This window comes from Miscanthus floridulus, chromosome 7, assembly GCF_019320115.1.
Source record: "Miscanthus floridulus cultivar M001 chromosome 7, ASM1932011v1, whole genome shotgun sequence".
In the NCBI taxonomy this organism is placed as follows: domain Eukaryota; kingdom Viridiplantae; phylum Streptophyta; class Magnoliopsida; order Poales; family Poaceae; genus Miscanthus; species Miscanthus floridulus.
The window spans coordinates 25,839,433-25,866,724 of record NC_089586.1 but is presented as its reverse complement, the minus strand read 5'-3'; the positions used below and the strand labels follow the sequence as shown (position 1 = coordinate 25,866,724).

The window sequence follows — 27,292 nt, the reverse complement described above, 5'->3', positions numbered from 1 at the left end:
TCACTATCTGGGAGAGACGGCGATTCGAATCGATTTCAACCAGCTGGGAATTTATTCCTAACATAAACCCAGGTCTACCAGCCACGATAGCCTTAGGTCACCTTTGGTACAACTCAGGTACACATTTCGCGGGTCCGTACTGTGCCGCACAATCTGGAACACCAGATGCCAGGATGGTCAGGCCAAACCTACCCTTGGGCTCAGTCTGATCGTTCCCCGGAAGGAGCGCACAACAGAACGGTTCCCGACCTGAGTTGAATTACTCGGCTTCGCGGTCGGAACGAGTTATCTGGCCAGCTAAGTGAGAGGCATACGTTCAATCTTGTCAGAAGCACCAACAACGGTACGGTCCTTAATCGACACAGACGGGGATAAATCCACACCCAAGACCTCCATGTCTTGTTGCTTCTCTATCGACCTCCCGTCCGGTCTCGATTTACTTTTACCCCATGGTTCTATTCTACGATAGCAGATATAGCCAACCGTGCTCCGGTATCCACCTACATCTCGCAGGTGACAAGACATCACCCGACTTCTACCGGTCTAAGCATGGCTAAGCATATATTCGATCCTGGACCTATACCGGTTAAAGGTGTAATATCTGGACAAGGAATGTACATGCATCAAGTGGTTTCATTCAACTCTTATAACCTAATGCATCAATCATAAGTACTTAAGTAAACATTTGTAAATTAATGGGAGACTTATAATGCTCCGGGGCTTGCCTCGCAGAAAGGAAGTAGGGCGGTGGTCAGGACACTCCGGAAGCTCTTCAGGGTTCTGCTCCACGCCTTCGGGAGCTACGGCTTGCGGATCCTCCTGCGGGTTCCCTTCCTCTGCTTCTTCGAATTCCAGCAACGTGATCTCTTCCTCCAATCCTAGTTGCATGAGTATGGCATAAGTATTATGAATGCATATATGTTAACAAGTGCATCATGTTTATTGAGTAGGTGCATATCTCTTCTCGATTAGTTAATCATCTACTATCACAATGCATCGATTATGTCACAAAATAGTAGCTACTTGTTTCACTCATAACTGGAGTTCTACTAATCCAAATACAGTGATCCTGGACTTTCTGGAAAGCTTATCAAATTATCTACCATTTTGTTATTAACTATTTTTACAGTACACATCAGTTTCAACATGCAACTCCTCAAACTACAGAATCTGTCCGGAAACTATTCAACATGCAATATAAAGTAACGCTACTTCTACTTCATGTAGTCATTCCAAATTTGACAACATAGAATCTACCAACAGTGTAAGCATACCAAATACAATTTAGATAATAAAATGGTGAAGTTCAAACTATTTATTTAAATGCCTTTATTATTTTATTTAGATATCTAGGTTAAATAATAAACATATATCAGATGTACTTCATAAATTCTCAAAAATTTACAGTGCCTTACTAATGCTATCAAAGGACTACTATAAAAATTTCATGTCATTTTACTAAGTAGAACATCCTATACAAAAACGACAAGGAAGCAAGGCTTGAAATAGCATAAATGGAAAATCCTATTGAAAAGTGTCAAGCAACAGATTTCCTATTTTTCTTAGCATCCATATGGTACTAGGATTACCTCCAACAAATTTCATAGATTTTGGATTGCTAAATAATTTATAAAAATTTACACAAGGATTAACTATTCATAAAAGAAAAATCTATAACTATAGATCTACACATGCACTAGTCCTCAAATTTTTACCAGAGTTCATATATGCTAATACTAGCTTACCACAAGAATTTTATAAATTTTGGAGCACAGGAACTCTAGATATAAAATAAACAAATTTGAATGCATTCAAAAGCACATTTCAAATCCCTATTTAAATCTCCAAAAATTTCTACTGTAAGTGCCAAGGTAATATTTTTAATAAATACTAAACTTCCTAATGAACACTACAAAATTTATTTCACAAATTTAGGAGCTACCAAACTGAAGATACAAAAATCACAAATCACACTTGAATCTGGAATTTTTGAACTAGCCCTCAACACTGCTGTCGCTGACCGGTGGGACCCGCTGGTCAGGTGACCCCACGCGTCATCGACTCGAAACAGGGTAGGCGGCGCTGGTTCGTCACTGCGCGGCCAAGTTCGCCGGTGGCGAGCTTTACCGGCGATGGCACCTAGTCTACGGTGACCCTCTAGACCCTGCGCACATATTGGGCTATCTAGGCGGGCGAATCATCGGCGCGAAGGACGACGGCGTCGGCCATGGCAGCACAACGGTGCTGCACGGTGTGTGCCGGCCGTCTCCGGCCACAGCGAGGCCAAGCAAGGCGAGCAACAGGACCACAGCGACCATGCGAACCGAACTACATGACCTAGGAGGCTTGAGGCGCTCCGACGAAGTACGGCCACGGCAACGGCCATGGCGGCACTCCGGCGAGAGTGTTCCCGCGGCGGCGCAAAGCGAGCAGCGGCTCACCTAAGGCACGATCTCGGGAGAGGCAAGGTGGAAACGATGGGGAAGGTTGAGGCGAAGCTGAGAGAGCGACTAATTGGCGGATGCAGCGGTGCCGAGCGCAGGCGAGCTCGGCGGAGTGTCTGCAATGGCGACGGCAAGGCGGGATGAGCACGGCTGACGCTATGGCGAGCAAGGAGGAGGTGAAATGCGAAAAAAGGAGGCACGGGCAGGAGCGGGCGGTGCTGGCGGTGTTAAAGCTGCGCTCAGGCACGTCGTGGCCTGACCAGACAGAGCAACGGCGACGCACGGCCATCGCTGCAGACACGCGGTGCGCAAGCTCTACCGGTGGTCGGCCACTGAACGGCTCACTCCGTTCGTCAGTGACCCGATGTGATGCCTGACAGCGGGTTTTCCGTGACTAAAACTTCGTGACCGTGGACTTTCAGCGAAAATTTCGTACATCAAAGTTGAAGCCTAATGTACCAGCTACAACTCTTGTTCAATAATCGTGTTCCAATTCTCAACCGAATTCAAGTTATATCGCCATGAAGGTCAGCTTGTCAGGCTGTTCAATGAACCAAGACTTAGCATTTCGTTAAGTGTTGAAAACAGTTATTTGTTGATTTTTGTGATCCCAATTCAAGCATGTTAGGAGCTGAATCAGTTAGTGACCCAAAAATAAAAGTTGTTCCTTATGTCAAACACTACAACTTTGCTTTAGTGAACTCCTCCATACAAGGTCTCTAACATCTAGTTCAACTTTAGTCAAACATGTCACTTTTAAATGATGATACACATCAAAGCATGGCTTAATGACCTTCTTACCCCTAACCATGAATATCAAAGTTGTTCATAATGATACTCTACACCTGTTTAAGCAATTTGCAAGGTCATTCAATCATTTCATGTAGTAGTCACTCATAGGGCCATTTAGTGTAATCACATGAAACATGACTTAAAGGCTTGGTTATGAAAAGTGACTTTCATGAACAATGCTCTAATTGCTAACCCAAGTGTGGTTACATGTTTTTGTGACTCACATCTACCAAGTACATGTTTTCATTCATGATCATTTGCATATGTACAAAGAAACATACGATAACAAGCAAATGTTGCAGACGTTTCAATCAAATATTTCAATTGTAAATGCTTGTTTATGAATGCGTGATGATCATGCTTATGTTATGCAAGTCAAGTTATGCAAGGCTAACACCCGAGGTGTTACAATATCATCCCATGGGATGGGCGACCCAGAGCCGTCCTCCTCCTCCTCTTCTTCTTCTTCCTCATCTCCTCCCAACGAACCTTGATGCCGCTTCCCTCACTACAGCTTTGCTCGCTGCATCGATCGCCATTTCTTCTAATCATCGTCCTTCTTCTTCTTCCTTTGTTCATCCACGGCGCGGTTCATCGCCCTCATGACTACGTGCTCTGGCAGTGGCGTGATAGAGTCCCGAAAGACTAACCCCGCCAACAGCTCGATGAAGCCCACGTTCGATCGCATCATGGGATGCCCCAGGATTAGGAACACAGCGTCGGTCTCCCCTGTGGCTCCTTGATGCACTGCGTGACCTCGCTATCATGGAGCAGCCCCTGGGTGAGTGTCATCCCGATGAGCTACGTGCTGGGCATCATCCCGTACAGTGGGAGGACGCGCGCCATCAGGGGCACCACCCTCCACGCATGATACCCCCCGATGACACCAGCCCCGCGGAGGCCATGGGTCTCTAGGAACATGATGGCCTTGAGGAGGTCATGCATCCTCTTCTTCTCCTTGATGGGTGGCCCCCACGTCCATGACGGTGGTACCTCTTCGACCAGGCGCCCAGAGAAGACTGGCAAGGGAGCGTCAGGGTCATTCTTCAGGTAGAACCAATGCGAGTGCCACCCCTTGTTGGATCTGGAGAGCTGGCAGGGCATGTACTCGGCCGCCCGCTGCCCCCAGAGGTCGATGCCCGCGCATCCCATCGGCACTGGGGTCTCCCGGCCTCTCTCCTTCTTCTTGATCAAGGAGATAGAGAAGAAATATCTCCATAGCTCAAAGTGGGGCTCAATCCCCAGGTACCCCTCGCACATCACGATGAAGGTCGCGATGTGCTAGATCCCGTTGGGGTTCAAGTGTGTTGCGGCTCGATCTGATAGTGGTGCAGCAGACCCTAGAAGAACGGGTGGGGAGGAACCGCGAGTCCACGCTCGTGGAAGGGCACGAAGGAGATGGCGTAGCCGTTGGGCAGCGTCGACGCATCCTCACGGCCGGGCACAAGCCACTCTACCGCATCGGTCCTCCTGTGGAGAAGACACGCTTGATGAGGCCCTCCATGCGTGCATGGGTAACATCAGAGCGGTACCACGAATCCATGGAGGATGGAGGCGGCTGTGGAGAAGCAAAGGCGGTGGCGGCGGAGAAGCAGAAGCTATAGATCTAGGGCTCCAGCGGTGGATTAGCAAGCATGGCAGATCCGAATGGCGGTGGCGGAGAAATGAAGAAGGTAAGGATGTGGTTTTGGTGTGCAGAAACATGAAGGGAGGGCGCTATTTATAGGATGAAGCTGGGCGAGAAAGCAAACCATCTACCGAGGTTCATGCGCCCGCTGCGCTGGATCATGTCACCTCCCTCCTAAGATCGTGCGCACGCTATCTCTGGCCGTGCCCTCAAAGGACACGCCGGATGACGGTTCACCCGGTCGATGGTCCAAGAACCATCGTAGGTAAGGAGGGATACAGAGCTAAAAATGCTCCTATGGCCCATTCAGGACCAGGAGTTTGAAGGCTGGCCCGCCGACGGGTTCACAGCCGCTCTGGGGCACCCTTAGAGCGAGGGGTGGAAAGGGATGGGCCCACTAGCGGCCAGTACCTAGGTGCACGGGCGTCACGGACATCTCGTCCCACGTTCGAGTCTTGGTCGGTTCCCAGTCCATGGTTTTTCCTCGAAGAAAGGCAACGAGCCCTTGGGACTGGCCGAACGGACCCAAGAACTATATGGATTGGCCACCAAGAGTCTAGAGTCGGTCACCAGCTGACCCATGCTGGACCCCCATGAACGAGAAGTCGGAGCCCCACTCGGACTAGCCCGTTAACAGCTCACCGAGCACCATGTTTCATCCATCGAGGAAAAACATGGCATGGCTCAGCCCCTCGGTTTTATCAAAAAAAACACTTGAGGGATGACAATCACAAAGACGAGCCGACCCTCGATCGGACCCCTACTACGCCTGGGGGCTCGAGGGAAGTTGGACTCGTAAGGAGGCCGAACGCGCGGTCGTAGTATGACGGCAGACCAGAATTAAGAACAATCTTTCCGACTTCTCGAATCCTACGGTTACATGCCCAATAGAAGACCGATCGTGACAAAAAGGAATCGCCATCCTACCAAGACATGCCGCGGGCTAAAAAAGAAGGCCAAGGCCCTCAGCGTCCTTCCGTCCGGAAAAGCCTCCAAAGGAGTATTCTACTCCTCTGCAGGCTCGGGGGCTACTGTCGGGTATCGATATTAGGGATAACCGAAGCAAGAAAGTTAGCGCCCACGCTGACTTCCCCTGATGGCTCAAGATGTATTAAAAGGTCTCGCCTGACCCCAAGGCCGTGGGCTCCGTCTCGCCCAACCTCAAGGTCGTGGGCTCCGTCTTGGCCGACCCCTTGGGTGTGGGCTCCGTCTCGCCCGACCCCAAGGACGCGGTTTCCGTCTCACCCGACCCTTTAGGTGCGGGCTCCGTCTCGCCCGACCCCAAGGACGCAGTTTCCGTCTTGCCCGACCTCGAGGACGCGGGTTCTGTCTCGCTCGACCCCTTGGGTACGGGCTCCGTCTCGCCCAAGGTCGCTGGCTCCGTCTCGCCCGACCTCGAGAACGCGGGTTTCGTCTCGTCCGATGGGGAGCAGCAGCGAACTGGACGTAGGGACGTTCCGCACGAACCAGTATAAACCCTTGTGTCCTCCGAGCACACCATCCGAGCCAGACGCGTAAATACAAATTTACTCGTTGGTGGTCCGAAAACACCGACAAGAAGGAAGATGATGAAATGGAAATGGTTTGCAGACATGGATGGAGATGGTGCTGCAAGCTTTAAAGAAAAGATTACGGGTATATTGCAGCAGGGCGATTTTGCAGAAAAGAGAGGTTCCAAGCTGAGCCTTAAGTTGATTTTTTTACCTGCTGTCTCTCTTCAACAAAGCTGATATACATTTCTCGTGATTGATTCTCTAATGGGCCAGCTACCCTTGAGAAGTCTGTTTTCTTTCTTTTGTGTTATTATAATTGTATTAAGTTACTGAATGAAGACCTCTAAGCTTGTGCTCAGAGAAATTTTGATAAGCTCGTCCTAGTTGGTTGAGCTGGTAAGGAAAGAAATTCTACTTGTTATTGCCTTGCCTGTGCTGGATGGTGAATTTACCAGTATCGGATTTGGCACAGATGTCATTCCATCCGCAGCAGCAGGGACAACAGAACTTTCGATCCACGTGAGTACATGGCAACAGCATATATAAGTGTAGATTAGACTAACAATTCTGTTTTCTTACGACAATGCAGTCATGCAGATACAATATGCACTGCCGCTGTTTTCTTACAAGGAACGGAGGAAGGCGTTAACTCTGTTTTTCTACAATCATAGAGCGTTAAGTCGTTGAAAAGGAGATGACGAGCCGACACTTAAGCTCAACACGATCGCACCACTCTTGGCCGACTAGCGCCCTAGCCAACACGGTGGTTAACTCATGATTAATGCCAACGTGTCTAGCTAGAGCATTCACGCCCGCCAAAAAGAGAGATTTCTTCGAACTGAGTACGCCATCTAATGCCGAATACTAGTGAGAATAAGTTTCCTTTTTATATTTTAGAAAAGAGTGGGTCCTAATGAAACGAGACGAGCAACTTCAAACGGAGTGAGAGTCCTGAGATGCAAACACAGACAAATTTGAAGCCAAACTATGAACAGCCGAACAAAAGAAATCTGAGCTGTCCATAACAATGCGCAACAGAATAAAATCAACATTATCAATACTTTTTTTTTAAATGAACATTGTCAATACTGGTGCACTGGCGCTGGTCCCTTGTGACCTGAACATTCGTTTGCCTCATCTTATTCCATTCATTCATCCTACTGTCCAAGAACTGTCTGTGGTAGGGGGGGCTTGACGTGCTCCGAGCCTCCGACTACCACTAAACACTGAACCAAAGCTCATATCGGCAGAAATGCTGCAAGAATCTTGTAACGCTTTGGCATGCACGTCTCAGATCAGGGCTTCATCCTCCAATGTTGAGGGAGCCGGGATCTCTGCCATGCACCCTGAAGCGATAGATGCATGTAAGTTCCAAGTTCCCATGGTTTGAGGAGAAGTCGAGCTGAACCATGTTGACAACACGTGAATCAGCAGTTCTCTCTAGTTGGAAGGTCTGAGCATTGCTTTTGTCAAGGTCATAAGAGAACTCTCCTAAAGCAGCCATCACATTTGAATCCTTTTCTGAATCATCATGTGATCCTTGGTACCATCCACGGACCTGGAAATCCTTTGGAGCACTTGATCTATCATAGGCCACACTCTGCATAGGTCATGGTTTTCGTGAGTTAGTAAGATTAAATTGGAGAGAGTGGCTGAATCAAGAAAATAACGTCCACCTAGCTCTGACCCAAGGAAAGATGTATCATATATAATATCAATAAATTATTTTATGATATTTCACTCAATCAAAGAAACACAATCTCAAGAGTTTGGCAGCTTAAAATTGATGTGATAGTAAGGATAGGTTTGTGACGGTACATCAGGATAGTGGATTCAGGTTCAGTAATAAATAAAATTCCCTAAACAATTTAAACCACGAACAATTGATGATATTGTAATCAGATATCATAAACTGTGTTCTGCATATTTTTTCACTCATCAGTAATCAAGTTACCATTCATCACTTTATGTGACATGTCCCATGATAATACTAGCATAATTGAGTAGACAATTAGAGGAACCAAGAGTTATTGAAGTTTCCCAAATCTAGGCAAGTGAGATAGCATAAGCAGCATACTTGATGTCGACAATCAGTATGCTCCTAATGATCAGATCAGATTCATAAGTCAGACCTAACCTAATAACAACTAATAACAAATTTAGGATTTCACATGAGTTCCTTTCCGATCGATAAGTGCCTGACAAAACAATCCAAGTGATATGTCAGATTGTCAGTTCCATCTCTCAAACTATTCAGATTAACCCACACCAAAGAAAACAAAAATGTAGAACATCAAATCTGAAATAGATATATTTGTGCTGGAAACCACATCTATGCTTCTAAGTTCTAGCCTTGTGGATTATATCAGGAGTGAGAACAGATTAACTACCTGCTTTCTAAACTTACTGACAGAGGGAATTAAATTAGCTCAGCTGATAACAAAGGGCAGTTGCCTTATGGCCAGTGTTACAGAGACCCGAGTATCCGAATTTTTTTGGGGGAAGGTGGATCTGACGAAACAACTTTCAGTGCCTTTCGGTTCTTTTGGTTCAAAACTAGTGTTTTTGCCAACGGATAAAGAATTCGATGCCCCTGGACAGCCGCTACATCCAGGGATCCCACAAAATCATTAAACCTGGCGGCTGCTCGCTCTTTGATCAGTGATTCACCGGATCAGATGATGATGCCTGCTGGTCGGTAGTGAGAGGAGTCTTAGTACCCGCAAAAAAAAAGGGCGCTGGCGAAAGAATGACACGGACTTCCCCGTACAAAAAGAGAAATGGGAACGAGGTGTTATGTTCTTCGCTGTGATTCTTGGCTGTACGCCAATCGTATCACTGTGTCGATTGCACCAAACACAGTGTGACACGCATAGGACACCTTGCAGATGTGCCAAAAAGGAAAGGTCACCTTCAAGAAGATGGAGCGAGCCGGCTACAGAATAGGATGTGAGGAGAGGGCAAACATCCAGGATCCAGCATCGTCACAGACAGGGCCAGTAGCAGTGCCTTCCGAGCATCAGACACACCTGCAGACACAGGCCATGGCAAAATTGATGCTACTGAGGTGATATGGTGGCTGTGTGGTGGGTTCTCTGGCTGCAGCAACACATCTTCTTGAGGGAGTGAGAAGCAGTGAGGAGGAATTGAGGAAGGGCATGCAGCGGAAGCTTTGTTCATGAGTGGTGAAGTCAGGACTCGGGAGTTCGATGGGTTAGGGCAAGTCATTTAGGTCGGCGGAATTGGCCAGTAAATGGCTTCCTTAGTTCCTTTGTTCGCTTTCCTTTTTAATTTTTCCCATTCTTTTCTCCCTTTTTAAACCTGTGATGCATGTGCTTCTGGAACGGTCATAAATGGATAATTATGTACTATGACATAACTGTACAATAATTGTCGATAAACTATATTATGTTCCAATTTTTATTTTATATAATTTAAAAATAATACATTAAACAATCACCAAATCTGACACCTGCACCCGAGTCAGAATCCGACACCCACACCCGTGTCCAGGTAACGCTATTGCGGGAAATATGTTTCCTAATTCCTACACACCAACTTCGGTGGGATATATGTTTGCTACAGAAACATTTTGAGATGGAAATACCTAAGCATTAAAAAAGGGCGTACCCAGTGCAGAGAGCTCCCGCTCTGTGCGGGGTCTGGGGAAGGGTGTCAGTGGCAAGCCTTACCCTCGCCTGTGCAATGCGAGGAGACCGCGACTCGAACCCGGGACCTTCCGGTCACAGGCGGTAAGACTCTACCGCTTGCACCAGGCCCGCCCTTCGGAAATACCTAAGCATTCAATTATATAAATTAGTTAGCTACGAAAGTTTGAAATGAATAACAATAGATACTTGTTTAGTCGTTTACATATGAATGTAGAGCAGAACAACCTTACCTTGTCAACATGTTCTAGAGTGACCGCCTCAGGAATTATTCCTGTTCTTAGCTTCACCTTCACAAACCCACTACTTCCTTTCAGTGCAAAACACTCTCCTGGCTGCCCAAAACTTGGCTCCAGCATCTTTTGGGCTGTTGTGTGCACAATGCTTCGACCAGGTAAATAGTTCTTGCCATTCATGAAAGGTTCTGAGTGACTTGCCACTTTAGCACCACCAGATCCCAATGCATAATCCACCATACCAAGGCCATCTGCGGAATGCCTTGCTATCTCCATCTCAACTACCTCTTTGGCATATAGCCTTATATCATCCAAGCTTATTTCATCGTCTGTACCACCGAATCCCTTCTTTTTCTTCAACTGGCTCAAAATCTCTTCAAACTCATTTTTAGAAAGGAATCCCATGTCACTAAGCTCAGCCAGTGACTTATCCAACTTGTCAGTTTTGTCTTCCAAAGTCTTCATCTTTTTCTCTATCTTATTACCCTTATCCTCAAATTGCTTAGCGATATCCCTTTTTGCTTTGTCAATCTCATTTCCTAGCTTCTTATCCAAAACATCCAACTGTAGCTGAAGCATCTTGGCCGTTTTCTTGAATCCTTCCACCTTGGATAGCCTGTTCTCCATATCCAGTGTTGTAAATGATAATTCACCACTTTGCCATCTCCAGAACACCTGCCCCATCCAAGCAGTAGCTGAAATAAGAAGACACAGCTTCACAAGCACACTTAAGGCAGTTACCCACTTGGCCTTTTCTTGTTTAGTAGGGCTTTTCTTTTGGCGTACAGCAGCTGCTGAAGCAACCACATCTGTAGTGCTTTTGTTTTGACGTTCAGCAGCTGCTGAAGCAACCATATCTTTTCTTGCTTCGGAAGAATATTTTGACTTGTCAAGAACTGATTCTCCAACGATAGTATGACTCAGATCATTGCTAGGAATTTTTGCAAGAAGAATCGGAGGCAAGGCTTTTCTTCTTGTAATACCAGCTGTTCGCCGCCTAGCATCTTGGCTAGAATGCGAGTCCGAACTTAACGCATGGTTTCCATTTGTATTCGCAGTAGGAATTGCAGCAGTAGAAGCTGACATTGTCGCCAGCTATAAAGTAGATTGTATTCTAGAAATAATGATGTTCCTGTAATTCAAGGTAGCAGGAATTTAGTAAAGTTCAACAGAGAAAATATGTGGATAACCTCTGCAGCTAAACATAAAATATATGAAGAGAAGTTTGGTATTGATATCATACATGGCAAGTAAAGGTTTCTACATTTTGTTTAAGAACCGCACTAAATTATGGATAATTGATAATCCATCTCAGGGGCGGACCCAGTAAAGGACATGGGTGTACACATGTACACCAATATTTTTTTGCAAAGCAATCGAAGTTAGTAGGCATAATACATGCATATACACTTGTAATTAGATCCAGATCCGATTACGAATAGTATGTTAGGGTTTGGGCGCACGGTTTTACCTGCGAATTACGTTAAGGTTTGGGCGCGCACGGCTTCGCACATCAGGAAGGGAAGACCAAGGGGAGGGAATGGTACTCGTCGCCGGCGAAGGTGGCGGGTGGCGAAGGAGGACAGCAGCGACGGCCGGCCCAGTCGTTGTTGAGTAGGGGTTGCGCGCATGCTTAGGGTGATGGGAGAAGACAAGGCAGAGTAGGGTTGCAGCATACAGGCATACAGCTACAGGCGAATTGGGTGCGTAATGACATTTTTAGAGCGAAGGCCGGCCTGCGGCTGGAGCAGAATCAAGCAGACGGAGAGGGACCGAGAGGGACGAGCTGTTGGCGTGGGAAGGAGAGAGAAGATCGTGGCGCTGTGCGGACGGAGACCTACCTGTGGAGCTGTGTGCCGGCCGCGCCGGAGCCGGTCGCGGGGACACCGAGGCTGCAGAGGGCGGACGCCGCGCCGGAGCTGGTGGTGAGGACGCTGGGCCCCAGGTGATGCTCGGCCGAGCGCGGTCCCCTCTCCGGGTTGCGGAGCGGCGATCGGAGGGAGGAGAACGGCCGCGGGAGAGACGAGTTCAGGCGGTGGGCGGAGGGGCGAGCTCGGCCGCGGGGGGAGAAGAGGGCGGCCGCCGCCCTCTGCGGATGGATCGGGAGGAGGAAGAAGAAGAACCGACTAAAGGAGAGAGGAAAGAAAAGGAAAAGACTACTGACAGATGGACCCACATGTCAGGTGTGCCATTCCACAAATCATCGCTTTGTTCGCTTGGCTGATAAACTATGGCTGAAAGTACTGTTGACTAATTTGTTGTGAGAGAAAAATATTGTTCGTTGGCTGAAAAAGTACGGCTTATAAGCTAAGGAAACAGGGCACATATTAGGACCGTTCCATTTCTCCAAAAGAAAATGGGTTAGATCATCTCCTGCTATATCCCATACCAAACACATATTGACAGTATTTTTAGAGCCATGAGTAGAATAATAATAAATATTTTATTGTAATAGTATTATATTTAAACAATACATCTTAGAATTTGTTTGATTCTCACTTTGAAAAATGTATATGAGCAAGATAGTCAAGGATGACTCGTCACCGACGAAAGGTCCGAGAAAGACCTAGCGTAGGGTGGTGTTGGCGGTCGCCCAGCCGTCGTCATGAGAGAGAGGGAGAGAGAGAGAGCAAGCGTCAAGTGAAGAGGACGACCGAACAGAAACCATGTGAAAGGGACTGGGCTGTGAGAGAGGGAGGGACTTTGTGTTCTCATCACTGTCCGCGACATGGCCTCGTGGCGCAGTGTGCAAGTGCAGGCACGACCCACACTAAGTTGTTAATAGAGACGTCACGAAGTCGGTGCTTCATGGTGGAATCTATGAATCCATGCAAGGGCAAGGATTTAACCTAGCAATGCGAGGTGGCAATCTTGCCTTGCTTTGCCAACGAATCTGTGTTGTAGCACCTTACCCCATGCCTTGAGGGGAACATATTGGCGAGGACGGTGATTCGGTGAATGACCGGGATGACTGCCTGCTCAGCTTCCATGAAACGAGAGTAGCAGTTGCTATAGAAGTCACAGTCGACACACATGAGGACATTATAGCCTTTTCCCTAGGCGATTCATATCTAAATTAATTAGTGCATCTACTTAATGGAGCATATGAACATGAAATAACATGTATATCTAATAAGGCAAACAATATGAGTAATAACATGTTATCACTTTAAAATAAATAACAAGGTAAAAAAAACAAATCGAGATAATAAGGCGTTTAGAATGTATTGCAGTTCTATAAATATTGAGTTAGATAAATCTATACATCTATTCAACAATTCTTGAAATATCTATTCTTCTGTCTACCCTAGGGTAGCACCCCTGCTAGGCCTAGATCCCAAGGGCACAACCACATAGGCTCAATCAATAAAGCTAGGAGGACATGTCTGCACATGTGAAGAGTCATGATAAGTCCATTGTGTTACACTAATCACCATGATTGCAGGAACATGTTGTGAGATCTAACTTGATATTAGACCATGATATCCGAAAAGCATAAAAGGAGGCATATGGGTCACAAGATTAATAGCACAACCAGGCCACTTTACTCTAATACAAAATGTGAGTTACAATGTCACCGCCAAGTCCATACCTTAGACAATGCAACTCTTGGCGCCAAAATTCCAACATGAGATTGTCATGCACGGTGCTCTTGCTAGCTAGAGGCTAGCCTAGGCTACCTCCTAGCAACTTGCTCGGTCCTTAGCTCTCTATGAGATGGCTATCTCTCAACCAGTTGGCTTATGGAGAATAAATGGTTGGAAATAATGGAGAATAAGGGGGGTTATTTATACACCAAGGAACCCGTGGTAAAAATTTGAGATCATGAAAATCTGACGTAGGCCAATCGCTATGCTCATTCTACACCCTTTCATGCCAAACTTCTTTACATATCTTTATGCCACCATATGGAGTCTTCTCAGAGCTTGACATGTGGGCCTTGTGTGCCAGAAATCCCCAACCATGGCTAAGATCATATCCCTTGTTATCATGTCGATGTCTTGGTGAAGTTAGGGGGGAATCTTACTAGTTCTACACTGCTTTGCATCCAAGCCATCTAGAATCAACTCCTCACCGAAGATAGACCTCGAGGCTAATGTTTGGGCTAGACTGATCGGCCTAAGCCATCTAGTGTGTGTTGAGCTTAATCTTTCACATGTGGGTCTCTCGTTTGGAGGCTTGAACCAAAATCATACACTTTTGGCTAAAATCCTATGAATATTAAAGGTTTGTTTAGGACTACTTCACTCTATGTTTTCAACCAAACAGATGCAACTCCACAAACTCTGCTCTAGAAAAAGATGGAGTTGAGAGAGCATCTAAATGGGTGCTCCAAAAATTCAAAGTTTTTATGGAACTCTCCACAATGGAGTTTGTGGAGCAGTCCGAAACATGCCCTAAACATAGATAAAAAAAAAGCAAAGCAAAGCAGAAAATTCAGATGTTACCAAGCTTAACTAGTGTTAAAGCCAATATTTCATGCAATTATAAGAAGAAATGAGGGTAAAATGCATATAAAAGTAGTGCCAACATCCCCATGCATGCACAGACACCCGTGACATGTTCACATAGATGTCCAGTTGCATGTACAGACAGTCTGAGTGAACCAAACATAACTACATTCAAGTCCTAACCTGAGCCAGTGGATGGTTTGACCCTTATGTCGGACAGTCCATGAGCACACAACTTATATGTGACCAAGTCCCGAGAGATAAAGTCCTTTCTAGATGGTATGTTAGTCACTCACATAGCACTTATGTCTTAGGGCTTAAGCAAACCTTCTAGACCTCACTTAATCATGTAGTATCGACTTAGTTAAAGACCCTTTCTATGGTAAAGCACAACAAATCAAGCCTATCTCCTTCCATGTTCTATATTTCACCTATAATCTTTTGCATAATCTCTTATGTAACATCTCTTACATCATATGCATGCATTTAGGTACCACAAACTTGGAGAGATGTCAAGTAATGTCCCAAGGACATTGGAGCATTGCTTATTCACCATGAAGGCCCTAAGCATCTTGACTCTTTTACAATTGAATAACTTGACTTTGTTGTATGATATGCATGTTTACTTATGTACGACTAGCCTTTATTCCTTTCGTTCATACCCATGCCTTGAAGTATTGTTCATTTAGTTCTTAGACCATAATACCTGCTTAGCTTGCTTAGCCTGGTAGAAGTCAAGAATGTGATGGCTTTCTCATTGGCTGCACAGGTTAGGAGTTGATTGTTTTAGCTTCAAGGACCGAGATGCCTAAGAGGGATGGGGATTTGAATTAGGTAACTTTAAAACTAGTGGCCTCTAAAACCTACTTATCAAAACCTATGCAAGATATCTATCTAGATGTGAAACTAAGATTTTGCTAAGTATTTTCTATCTCTACCATGAGTTTTGCACCCTATGTTCCAATCCTATCAACTAACCTAGCAAGCTATACTAGGAAGGTGTCGACAGAATATGCTTGGCAGTCCACCGAGGGGTATCCCGTGATGGTAGATTTATCGGTGGGGGTGCGCGTAATCAGGAACTGGATGGTGACACAAGGCTCAGAGACAGCGATTTAGACAGGTTCGGGCCGTCTGATCGACGTAATACCCTACGTCCTGTGTCTTTGGTGTATTGTATTGATCTGGACGACCAAGTAGCTTGATGTAGCCTATCCGCTAGGGGACCCCTGCCTCTCCTTATATAGTCTGAAGGGACAAGGTTACAAGTAAAGTATCCTATTTGGTACTATACAATGTCTTGCGGTGCACGCCGAGCAGCGTCGTGCACGCCTTGATCTTGTGGGTCGGGCCACCTCCGATGGTGCAGCCCATGTCTTGGGGGCCATACCCCACAGCTAGTCCCCGAGCCTAACAGTAGGTGACATAGTCACGTGGTGCCAGGGTTAGAAAGTAGAAGACCAGCCGAGCGGGCAGTCAGTCCCTGGGCGTAGCCTCGAGATAAGAACAAGCACATTCACTGCAAGGTGAAGTGTGCCCACTTAGTCCCCGAGCTTGCTGGAAGATGAAGAATGAATCTTGTAGTAGGGTCAAAGAAAAAGAAAGCTTGCCGACATCGTCTGACATGCGCGTATCAAGACCCCAGACGCGCCGCCCAAGATCAGCACCCTGATCCGAATAACATGGAGCAGCTTGATAGCACACCGATGAGACATAGCAAGATCCGAGCACCGAGGAGTCCCCGACATAGTTGGCGATGACCGAGCACTGAGGAATCCCCGGCGTAGGCGACGATGTCCGAGCACCGAGGAGCGAGGAGTCCCCGGCGTCGCTGGCGATAACCGAGCACCGAGGAGCGAGGAGTCCTCGGCGTAGGCGGTGATGTCCGAGCACCGAGGAGCGAGGAGTCCCTGACGTCGCTGGCGATGTCTGAGCGCCGAGGAGCGAGGAGTCCCCGGCGTAGGCGGCGATATCCGAGCGCCGAGGAGCGAGGAGTCCCCGACGTCGCTGGCGATGACCGAGCACCGAGGAGCGAGGAGTCCCTAGCGTAGGCGACGATGTTCGAGCACCAAGGAGCAAGGAGTGAGGAGTCCTCGACGTAGGCGGCGATGACCGAGCACCGAGGAGCGAGGAACGAGGAGTCCTCGGCGTAGGCGGCGATGACCGAGCACCGAGGAGCGAGGAGTCCCCAGCGTCACTGGCGATGACCGAGCACCGAGGAGTCCTCGGCGTAGGCGGCGATGACCAAGCACCGAGGAGCGAGGAGCGAGGAGTCCCCGACGTAGGCGGCGATGACCGAGCACCGAGGAGCGAGGAGTTCCCAGCGTCGTTGGCGATGACCGAGCACCGAGGAGCGAGGAGTCCCCAGCATAGGCGGCGATGACCGAGCACCGAGGAGCGAGGAGTCCTCGGCATCGCTGGCGATGACTGAGCACCGAGGAGCGAGGAGTCCCCGACGTAGGTGGCGATGTCCAAGCATCGAGGAGCGAGGAGTCTCCGGCGTCGCTGGCGATGACCGAGGAGCGAGGAGTCCCCGACGTCGCTGGCGATGACCGAGCACCGAGGAGCGAGGAGTCCCCGACGTCGCTGGCGATGTCCGAGCACTGAGGAGCGAGGAGTCCCCGGCATCGCTGGTGATGACCGAGCACCGAGGAGCGAGGAGTCCCCGGCGTCGCTGGCGATGTCTGAGCACCGAGGAGCGAGGAGTCCCCGGCGTAGGCGGCGATGTCCGAGCACCAAGGAGCGAGGAGTCCCCGGCGTCGCTGGCGATGACCGAGCATCGAGGAGTCCCCGGCGTCGGTGGCAATGTCCGAGCACCGAGGAGCGAGGAGTCCCCGGCGTCGCTGGCGATGATCGAGCATCGAGGAGTGAGGGGTCCCCAGCGTCGCTGGCGATGACCGAGCACCGAGGAGTCCCCGGCGTAGGCGGCGATGTCCGAGCACCGAGGAGCGAGGAGTCCCTGGCGTCGCTGACGATGACCGAGCACCGAGGAGCGAGGAGTCCCCGGCATCGCTGGCGATGACCAAACACCGAGGAGTCCCCGGCGTAGGCGGCGAGGTCCGAGCACCGACATAGCTGACGACGTCCGTGCGGTGAAGTGTGCCCACTTAGTCCTCGAGCATGAAGAATCCGAGCGCTGAGGAGTAACCGGCGTAGCTAGCGATGAAGCACGAGCGATGAACAGTCTGGTCGACTAGTCGGCGGCGAAGTGAACATTGAGTAGAAACGACCGGCGAACAGTTCGATCAACTGGTCGGCAACAGAGTCCATGAACCAAGCGGTCCGACCAGTTGATCGGTGGAGAAGTCCAAACACCAGGTGATCCGATCACCTGGACGATGATCCTGCAATACAAACATATAGAACGGGTAGTACATGATGTAAAAATAGATGAACTCTGGAGAAAAATCAGCAATGGTGATGAAACAGCGTATGCAGTTCGGCGATCAGTTGGCGTGAAAATATATTTATGTTTAATATAAACCGCCCGAATAGTTAGTGTGTAGCTGAGTCTTCAGCCCTAGCTAGCCCATAGTCCATAACGTCGAGCGCGGAGCCCATGCACGTGTAGGAGGAATAGGCGTGACCAAGGAGCCGCTGCTGACCACCCATAACGCAGAGCGCGGAGCTCGTAGCACGTGTAGGGAGGAGCCAGAGACAGGGCCGTCTCTAGAGGCGTCCGAGCATCAACAGGACTGTTCAGGGGTTTGGAAAATCGTTTGGAGAGCAAACATGGAGAAAACAGTTTGGATAAACATTATGGCGATATACAGAGATTGGAGAATATTAAAGCATGACTTAGCTTTGGACGGAGCGTCTGGTCGGCGGCGTATGGTGCTATCTAGTTGGCGTTGACGGCGAACACCTGGCGGGCGGTGAGTTGTTGGTGAAGACGACCTTGGAGGTGGTTCCGAGATCGGATCTGCTGTCGCAGGGGCTGGTGTAGCAGCGATGAATCATCGTCGTGGACTGGCATGGATCTCCAAGAGATTGATGACGAGAACACGCTGTTGATTTGAGGTCTATCTGGCTCGCCATGGATCAAGCGCACACCCCTACCTGGCGCGCCAACTGTCGACAGAATATGCTCGGCAGTCCACCGAGGGGTATCCCGCGATGGTAGATTTGTCGGTGGGGGTGCGCGTAATCAGGAACCGGATGGTGACACAAGGTGCAGAGACAGCGATTTAGACAGGTTCGGGCTGTCTGATCGACATAATACCCTATGTCCTGTGTCTTTGGTGTATTGTATTGATCTGGATGACCAAGTAGCTTGATGTAGCCTATCCGCTAGGGGACCCCTGCCTCTTCTTATATAGTCTGGAGGGACATGGTTACAAGTAAAATATCCTATTTGGTACTATACAATGCCTTGCGGTGCACGCCGAGCAGCGCCGTGCACGCCTTGATCTTGTGGGCCGGGCCACCTCCGATGGTGCGGCCCATGTCTTGGGGGCCATACCCCCACAGAAGGTAAAGTACACAACCAAAGGAATGCAAGTAAAATGTGGAAGATTAAATGAGATAGAGAATGCAAACTCGTGATGACAATATCTTTGCTGAGGTATCAAGAACCTCACCCTTCCCCTAATCCTCATTGGAACCCCTCACAAGGATGCCCTCATAAGGGCTAAGCTCCCGATCAGATAACTCCATGGATAGCCCCGAACCTTCCCCATGTGCAAGTGGGTCTCCGAGATGGCCTTTCTCGGATCGCTCCTTGCCATCTCCACTATCAAGCTTTTGGCCGAATCATCGTGGGCCTCATTCCCTACAATAGGCCATCGGCGGCCACATCTCCAACACGATTGATGTAATCTTGCAAGATTAAAAGCCCCTCTGAGTATAATAATGGTGTGAACAAGCACTGGGTGGCAAGTGGTATGCAAACCTCATTAAACATTATGTCTAAGGCTAGAGCAAAGCACCAATTGGGTGGTCTAACTATCCTAATCACTACACTAATCACCTAATATTTTCTTAAGCACTTTTGATGAATAGAGCACTTGAGAATGGAGCCCCAGCTCTCTAGAACTTCAGCACACCCTAACACGGAAGACTTGGAATAGCCCAGTAACCAAAACTAGCCGTTGTGCATGAACTATTGTTCTGCAATGAGTACAAAAGAATATCCATTAGGACTAGCTTTTGCCAACTATATATTGGAGAGCCTTTTCTCCTGTGTTTTTTCTTTGATTATTCACCAGAGTTTTCCAGTGGCCTTGAAAACCTTTTGTATAACTTTTGTTGAGCTCCCTTTGTTTCAGCGCCCTATCACCGAAGCTTTCCGGTGCCTTCTGCAGCTCCACCATGCATCCAACATACTCTCTCCATTCTCTTTTATTAGGCATAGGTTTCTCAGTTTTGATGGTTTATTAGGTGTTTATTAGGTGTGGGAGCATATAAGAGCATCTCCAAGAGTTCCCTAAATATTCTTCCTAAAAACTCTATGTTTACCAATTTCTAAAAGATATTGGAAGAAAAAAAAAGATAAAAATCAAATGTTGGTCCACTTGGCTTTTTTTTCCGGTCTTTCTTTCCATCTTTTTTCGTGCAAAGCTCATCGTGGCCGCGCGTACAAACGCCGCCGCCGCCTCCTTCCGTCGTGTCGCCCTACGCTGCACCTCCCAGGCAGCGGTGGCTTCCTCCCAGCACAGGCTAGCTGTAGGCATCAGGCGGTCACGTCAAAAGCACATGAGCAAGCAACATCTGCCGGCCAACCAGTGGTAGCAGACAGCGGCAAGCACAAAAAGCGGCAGTAGCAGTAGCAGACACCGGCAGTAGTTGCCGGTCATCAAGTAGCAACAGCAGGTAGCCATCAGTACTAGGAACAGCAGGTAGGCGGCGGCGATCTCCTTCTCGTTCGTGCGCGGGAAGCGAATGAAACCGAGCGGGAGTCAAGGATACCCGCGAGTCTGCGACGCGTAAAGTTACGTGGATAAGGGGATTTTTCCCAACTCCCAAAATATCATGAGATAGTATTAGGAGTTGTTAGAGAGGGATTTTTTCTTATCTTTTTTAAAATTTAAGGATTAGGAGAAGATTTAGGAAACTCTTGAAGACGCTCTAACAAGGTAGGAGTCCAAACGCAAGCGCGATAGTTAATTGTTCACAGAAAATACAAAGTGTTGGGCTAGGAGCGGACGAGACACTTTCTTGGTTGGTTTAACCGGGCCGAAAGTCACATGCATGCATGGATGGATAAAGCACAGCCCTCAATGGTCCGTTAATGCTCCACCTCGATATCCAAAATCTCTCGGTACCCATAAAACTCTTCTCCACGGCTAAAAAAAATGAGAATGGAGGGAGTACTTCTCTAAAACAAAGATCTGGTGACCATCTTCGGTGCACCACTGGATGGTAAGGTTGCATCTTCTAGTTCAGCCCATTGTTAGCTAGCAGCCAAAGTCTCGATTTAGTTTTGGTAATTAAGTGACAACCATAAGTGGACTAATGTTTTCATGTGAGATGAATATGTGATGCATTGTCCATAATGAAAAGTTGAGCTACTTGAGGCCACGGTGGAAATTGGCATATTTGCATGTGGTGCAAAGGCTCAACTAGTGAAGAGTTGAAGATGAGATGAAATTATCAAAGACAAAGAGAAGATCAATAGAGGTGAAGCATATTGGATATGGGATATGAAGTAGTCCTATATGGCATTTGTCCGCCAAAACGGTTGTTTAGTCCATTTAACGAAGCCATCTGTGTCGTTTATGCCATAAACGGTGAATCAAACGGTTGGACCGTATAAACCGTTAAAACCCGTATAAAAGTTCTAAACATGATTGGGTTAAACATGACTAAATGAGCTAAAGAACCATTTAATCCATAATTTAGTCAATTGGAGGACTATGACTACCACAATCAACACGAAACTAATTAACATTGTAAGTATATGAAGTGTTGTGGGATTTAGATTTCTTCCAAAAAGATTATTTGGTAGAATACTTATTTTTAGAGACGGTTGGAAATAGAGTCACTTCTAAAAATAGGAGCTGCACAGTAAATTCGAATTTTTCAAATGCCTTGATAGAGAAACGATTAAAACCAAAGTTATAGACGTCGAACTAGTCAGCCGCTCCAACAGTAACGTGATAATCCTGATTCTCTCCGGACAACACAAAGAAACGCGTGACGCTTTATACAACTCAAAATTAATATCTTGATAGTTTTGTTTGCCACATGCAGTACAAACTTGGGGCTCCTTTTGTAGTAGTACATACAATACAAAAACAGAAAAAAAAAGTATTGTATAAGATTGATACGGATCGAATGACACCTCTAGTCCCAAATATGGATGAGAAAAACAGAAAAAAAAACAGTATTGTATAAGATTGATACGGATCGGAATGACACCTCCGGCCCCAAATATGGAAGAAAAACTCCCCAATTTGTCTAATATTGACAGGGTGATAATTTCAGTCCCAGCGCTGCTTCAGAAAAACCACAGGCTAGTTTGGAACCGGACAGGAAAACAATGGACAATTTTTCAAAATTATCACATTCAGAGGCGTAACGATAGCGAGTCTTCCTGCAGTAAAAGAAGTGGAACTTCAACGAGAATTATTTTGCATATATTCTTAAACTCCAGGGACAAACGACCACAAGTAACTAAGATCTAGGAGCTAGTGGAAGCAGTAGTATGTGGGTCTTGGCACGACAGCTACTGAAGAGCTTTGTCATGTAGCATACACTACATAATAGGAAGAAGGTTTACATGATACTAATACTAACATGAAGCATCCTATAACTATTATTTAAATGTAATTAAGCCGGTGATATTATCGTGCAACGATCAGAATTTTATAGGAATGACATAATAGTATGCCCTCTAAGGATCAAAGTGTTATATGCACACTGCAATTACTTTTTGTATTTGTTGTCCTCAAAACATAGCTCTCCATTCTGTGTCCTCTCAAGACAAATCTCTCTTGTCTATAACCACACATACGGAGATCTTATGTCAATCCTGTGGTCCTCGCACTCTGGCCATCTTTTACATGTAAATCCTAACTGTTGAACCATTTTAACAGTGACAGCGATAACCTATTTGATGTTAAATATTGGTTTTATTAACTAGTGCCTACTCATTGATTGTTTTGTACCAGCTATGCTAGAGATGGTTTTACAAGTACACAGGTGGCTAACAGAATACGGTAAGAAAGGAGGCACGATTTATTTGCTAACACTCAAAGTAAGTGCAGAATACTCACATAGGAGGCAATTGTTGGTAAACTTTATATTGTGTGCATTCGACAAATCAGTTCAGGATCCAATTGCCCGCTACTGTAACTGGATGGTACAGCAGAAATTTCCTGCTTTCCTATCCACTCTTCGTCTGGCTTTAAAGTAATTGGCTTCTCAATAGCTCCAGCCCCCACGCATAGCATGTTTTTGTACTCCTCATCCCCGAAATCTGGCATTGCTTTGGCCTTCTTGTCCCAAGGGTTCCAAACAACTGCAAAATGAGAAGGGCCGGCAATGATATATACCATGGAAATGAAAAGGGCAACATCCAGAATTTCACAAATCAACATTGTAATCGAATAATGAAAAAAAAGGTCCTAACTCACCAACATCAGGAAGTCCCTCTTTCCTCAAAACAAATGTTCTTTTCTTCTTGTGGTCAATGACCACAATCTTTGGCGGAGCACTCAAATATACCTTGTCCACCTTACTCAAAAAACAACATAAATGTAATTAGAGTTTCATTGGTACAGAAATGGCGTCAAACCATGAAATTTAGCAGAACACAAGCTTACTTCAGACTCAAATACAACTGCATCTCCTTGTTCAGTACAACGATTCTTGGATTGCAAGTTGTCAAGATAGTCCAAGGTCTCCAGACCTTCAACCCTCACTTCACTGAATGTAAAAATATGTTTCAGGAAATGGGAACTGAAAGTAGTCAATGATCCATGTAAATCTATTTGATGATCCGCACATTCTATTTGCAGTATTGATATGGCCCTATTGATAACCACTTGGTAAGGTTGTGATGGTGAGGTTCCTATTCAAGGATAAGCAGTTCCTTGTACACTGTCCCTTTTTCTTGAAGATTTGAAGGCGTATTGAGTCTGAAGGTGATAAATTCAACACCACCCAGTATTGAAGCAAGTTTTTTATTGGCTATGCACCTTTGCACTCAAAGAGTGTAAGAAACACCAAAAATAATTTGGTGCAAACATAAAGCAAACAAATGGCATTTTACAAGGTACCTGATGTCAGACACTGAAAAGTAGGTGTGGTATGCAAATGTAAATTGGAATGGCTTGCTATCTGAGCTGATATTTTTTATTCGAGATGTAAGCATAAGATCTCCTCTTGGACTAAGAGCAACTCTCAGACGAAATTCATAACTGCAAGGCATGGGCAGTGAACATGATTGGATCAGTGGCGAGGCCCAATGAATATAGTGACAATTTTTATCAGATATAGTGATATAGATGATTCAATGATTGACTAGATATGGTGACCTATGTGGCCAGATCTTCAAATCCTCTTGAGATGACTTGAGTATCAAGTCAATATGACAATTGGAAGTAGCAACTGGAAAAGGAGGTGGACTTTCATCGACACTCCAAAATCGGTTCCTTGCAAATCCATGCTGTTCAAGAACTCCATGGTTACCTAGCTGCAAGATGGAATTGTTAATCTGGGTGTTACAAGACAAATTGCTTCCATGGGAAACAGAACTTGGTTAAATGGCTTGATGACCATACTTGAGGGAAGCAAATTTGGATGCCACCACGAATTGCTTTTGGCGGTTTAAAAGTAGCCTGACAAGAAATATAGAAATGTATAATTACTAGGACCGATGGAGCCATACTCAAACTTATGAAAGATTGCAACACCTTGAATAGGAAAGAAGACTTAGCATACAACTCCCTGCTACCAGTGGATCATCCGACATTAGTATTACTGTAACATAATGGTGAAGGCTAACGAGTTTTAAATGCTAGTCTAATCCTAACATTGTCCAATGCCAACATGATAGGAAACTGAAGAGTAGCACCTGATGTAATAAAATAAGAATAAACACAAAGCACATTTTACTGAAACTAAAATATCTGAATACCTTGTTACTGACAAAAAGCAGTTGCTGACCGAAGTTATTTTTCCACAATGTCACTTGGCCTCCATATAAATATACCTGTTAACAATTGAACATAGAAGCTGAGGATACCAATGCTTGTTGTGGGATAATATCACTCGCAGGAACTTGAAATGTAAAAAAGGGGCAACTTATTTTTATGACCAAAATGGCATATATATTCTTGTGCAGATGGCCAAAGAATAAGCAAGCAATGACCACTGGTAGCATCTCTATTGTTATTTCAGTCTCAAATTGATTTTTTTTCAGAAGCTGATCATAATCAAAAGATAGACATGTACCTCAGGCCCCAGGCCCAACTGAATTATAATTGTTGGAAAGGAGGAATAAGCTGACATTTGGACTTCTAGTTCTTACAACCAGCTGTTGGAGTTGGACAGCTTGCACACTAGTAGATCGCGGTATAATTAAACAGAGAAAAATAATCTAGTGCCAAAAAGGCAAATTAAGGTGCGGAAATAAATTCAACAAAATGGGACTTATAGTCACTACTAGCCGTTGAGTATTTCCTTATAGATTGCATGCATACAGCAACCTTCCAGGTTAGCAGAGTGTGTGTTACCAGGTCTAAGTAAGGAAAAATACTGACTATTCAGGAGCAATATAGTTTACGATAACTCTACACCATTGATGCCATTGCCGCGTTAGCCATTATGGCCTGCACTGCGATGATTTTGATAGGAGGAGATATCGACACCAATGTGACATGTCACGAGTGTCACGTCCATGCCCAATATATATGATATATATGCATCTCATTAAGTTATCTAGCTGTCTGTTCCGTCTCCAGAAGCTTAATAAAAAAGCAGAGGCAAATAAAAAACAAGAGATCACAGGCCCATTCTTTTCTCCAGAATATACCAGGACTGTCCCTTGTGCATATTCAGAAACTAGAATTCTGCTTATTTAATTAAAAACATTCAGTACTGTTTGGACAATGTCCAACCATGACCAAGTATCTACGACTACAAACAAAAGATGACTAAATAAACAAATAAAAAAATGCCACCAGAAAAGAAAACACATATATACATACATTAACGCAATTCCAGGCAAAACTGCAGCTGAGCAAAAGCATCACGGAAGCCCACGCAAGGCCAACCACATTGCTGAACGATCAAATCAACAGATAATACTTTATGAAGCACGAAATGATCCATCGATAAACGAAGGGTCAAACACTAGGTTGGCATCTGATGACCAAACCTACCTTCCACTACATGGTCACAACTCACAACACTGTTCCTTGACCAAACCAGACATTACCAACCCAGTAGTAAGTAATAAATCTCTGTTAAACCACAAGTTAATTACACACCCTACCGCGATCGAGCCTAGCTAGCAATGCTCTCGAATACAACGAAACGAAATTAATTTGCGGGGGACCGAAACAATTGAGGGCAAAGAGCAGATGATTTTTTCAGAAGAGCAATCGAGCAACAACAGAGAATTTGCCTGACCTCGACGGAGCTGCCCCGGGCCTCGCGGAGCACGAACTTGTCGAGGCCGGTGGCGCGGTCCTTCACGCGCTCCACGGATGCCGCCCCTGACATTCCTCAGTCGCCGACGGCAAGGAATTGAAGCGCCGGATCGCGCGTCCGTTAGCCGGGAAGGGTGGGTGGAGGGAGGGAACTGGGGAACTTGTTTGCGTTCGTGGGAGGGCTCATTTATAGGCGGCGGCGGCAGAGTGGTCACCGGGCAGCCTGAACCTTGATGTGTCAGCACGGGCAAAGCGGCTTGATGTGCATTCTGACTTCAGAGACGTATTTTCTTGAGTGCGTGTTCTAGTGTTTATTCAAAATTCATTTTTTTGGGTGATATTTTGCTACCAAATCCAGAGTACTTCCGGGGACGCCAGCTGTGAGGTTTCAGGCACAGCCAGACAGATAATCGAACACTCCATGGGCTAATTCCTTTAAGAATTAAAAAAATGAAGGTATTTCATTGACTAGACTTAACGTAAAATCTTTCCAAAAAAATAAATAAAAGATGAAAGGGGCGTGGAATTTTAAGTGATTGCATGCATGTCTACATATAAATACTCTAGGATTGTTTCCAAGTTATTTTGGTTCGGCCGTTCGGGAGTGATGAGAATTTTTTTAAAAAAATAGAAAAATCGTATCTGTGGAGCAATGCTCCGTCGTGGCGAAACGAAGATTGTACTGTTGCAGCATTGCTTGAGAAAAGTCATGTCATGGTATGTTTGCCGTCCATTGAACTGGCTCCTGCCTCTCGAGCAGGCAGCAGGTGTTTGTCCAGTGACCAGTTCTAGGTCGCAGATGGTTTTGTGTATAGGAGCAGAAAAAGGCAATTAATAAAGCGAGAAAATGTGTTACATGGTGGGCCTAGCTGAACAGAGATCTGGGCCATAAGAAGTACTACTACAATCTGTTTTGCAGTTTCTTGGAGGCCGAAATTGTTACGCATTACTGTACTTGTCTGAATGTCTGGCCCGCCTCTGATA

At 46.2% G+C, this 27,292-nt stretch overlaps 2 protein-coding genes across 4 annotated transcripts; both read right to left on the bottom strand.

The window, feature by feature from the left end:
* Positions 1-7,312: 7,312 nt before the first annotated feature.
* LOC136462884 (SUN domain-containing protein 2-like) lies at positions 7,313-12,395 on the bottom strand. 3 transcript variants are annotated; one of them, XM_066461926.1, is made up of 4 exons: positions 12,102-12,395; positions 10,258-11,392; positions 9,987-10,151; positions 7,818-7,956 (listed from the first exon to the last, which is right to left on the bottom strand). In XM_066461926.1, the coding sequence occupies exons 2-3, from the start codon at positions 11,344-11,346 to the stop codon at positions 10,032-10,034; spliced, it is 1,209 nt and encodes a 402-aa protein (XP_066318023.1). In that variant the 5' UTR covers positions 11,347-11,392; positions 12,102-12,395; the 3' UTR covers positions 7,818-7,956; positions 9,987-10,031. The 3 variants fall into 3 exon arrangements, with proteins under 3 accessions (XP_066318022.1, XP_066318021.1, XP_066318023.1); XM_066461925.1 differs by lacking the exons at positions 9,987-10,151; positions 12,102-12,395 and adding an exon at positions 11,732-12,057 and having other exon boundaries at positions 7,313-7,956; XM_066461924.1 differs by lacking the exon at positions 9,987-10,151 and having other exon boundaries at positions 7,314-7,956; positions 12,102-12,390.
* Positions 12,396-21,897: 9,502 nt separating this feature from the next.
* LOC136462883 (putative glucose-6-phosphate 1-epimerase) lies at positions 21,898-26,446 on the bottom strand. The gene is made up of 9 exons (XM_066461923.1): positions 26,289-26,446; positions 24,793-24,867; positions 24,437-24,493; positions 24,191-24,348; positions 23,933-24,073; positions 23,477-23,579; positions 23,288-23,387; positions 22,928-23,172; positions 21,898-22,245 (listed from the first exon to the last, which is right to left on the bottom strand). Exons 1-8 carry the CDS (start codon positions 26,379-26,381, stop codon positions 22,952-22,954), a joined length of 948 nt encoding a protein of 315 aa, XP_066318020.1. The 5' UTR covers positions 26,382-26,446; the 3' UTR covers positions 21,898-22,245; positions 22,928-22,951.
* Positions 26,447-27,292: the final 846 nt, after the last annotated feature.

Excerpts from the sequence above, each read along its gene's own strand:
- LOC136462884 (XM_066461924.1), bottom strand. The coding sequence starts at position 11,346 with ATGTCAGCTTCTACTGCTGCAATTCCTACTGCGAATACAAATGGAAAC. Across the intron at positions 7,957-10,257 it reads CTCTAGAACATGTTGACAAG|AGTGTGGCCTATGATAGATC; the intron begins GTAAGGTTGTTC and ends TGACCTATGCAG.
- LOC136462883 (XM_066461923.1), bottom strand. The coding sequence starts at position 26,381 with ATGTCAGGGGCGGCATCCGTGGAGCGCGTGAAGGACCGCGCCACCGGC. Across the intron at positions 24,074-24,190 it reads TTGAAGATCTGGCCACATAG|TTATGAATTTCGTCTGAGAG; the intron begins GTCACCATATCT and ends CATGCCTTGCAG. Across the intron at positions 23,388-23,476 it reads CAGTTGTATTTGAGTCTGAA|GTGGACAAGGTATATTTGAG; the intron begins GTAAGCTTGTGT and ends TTTTTGAGTAAG.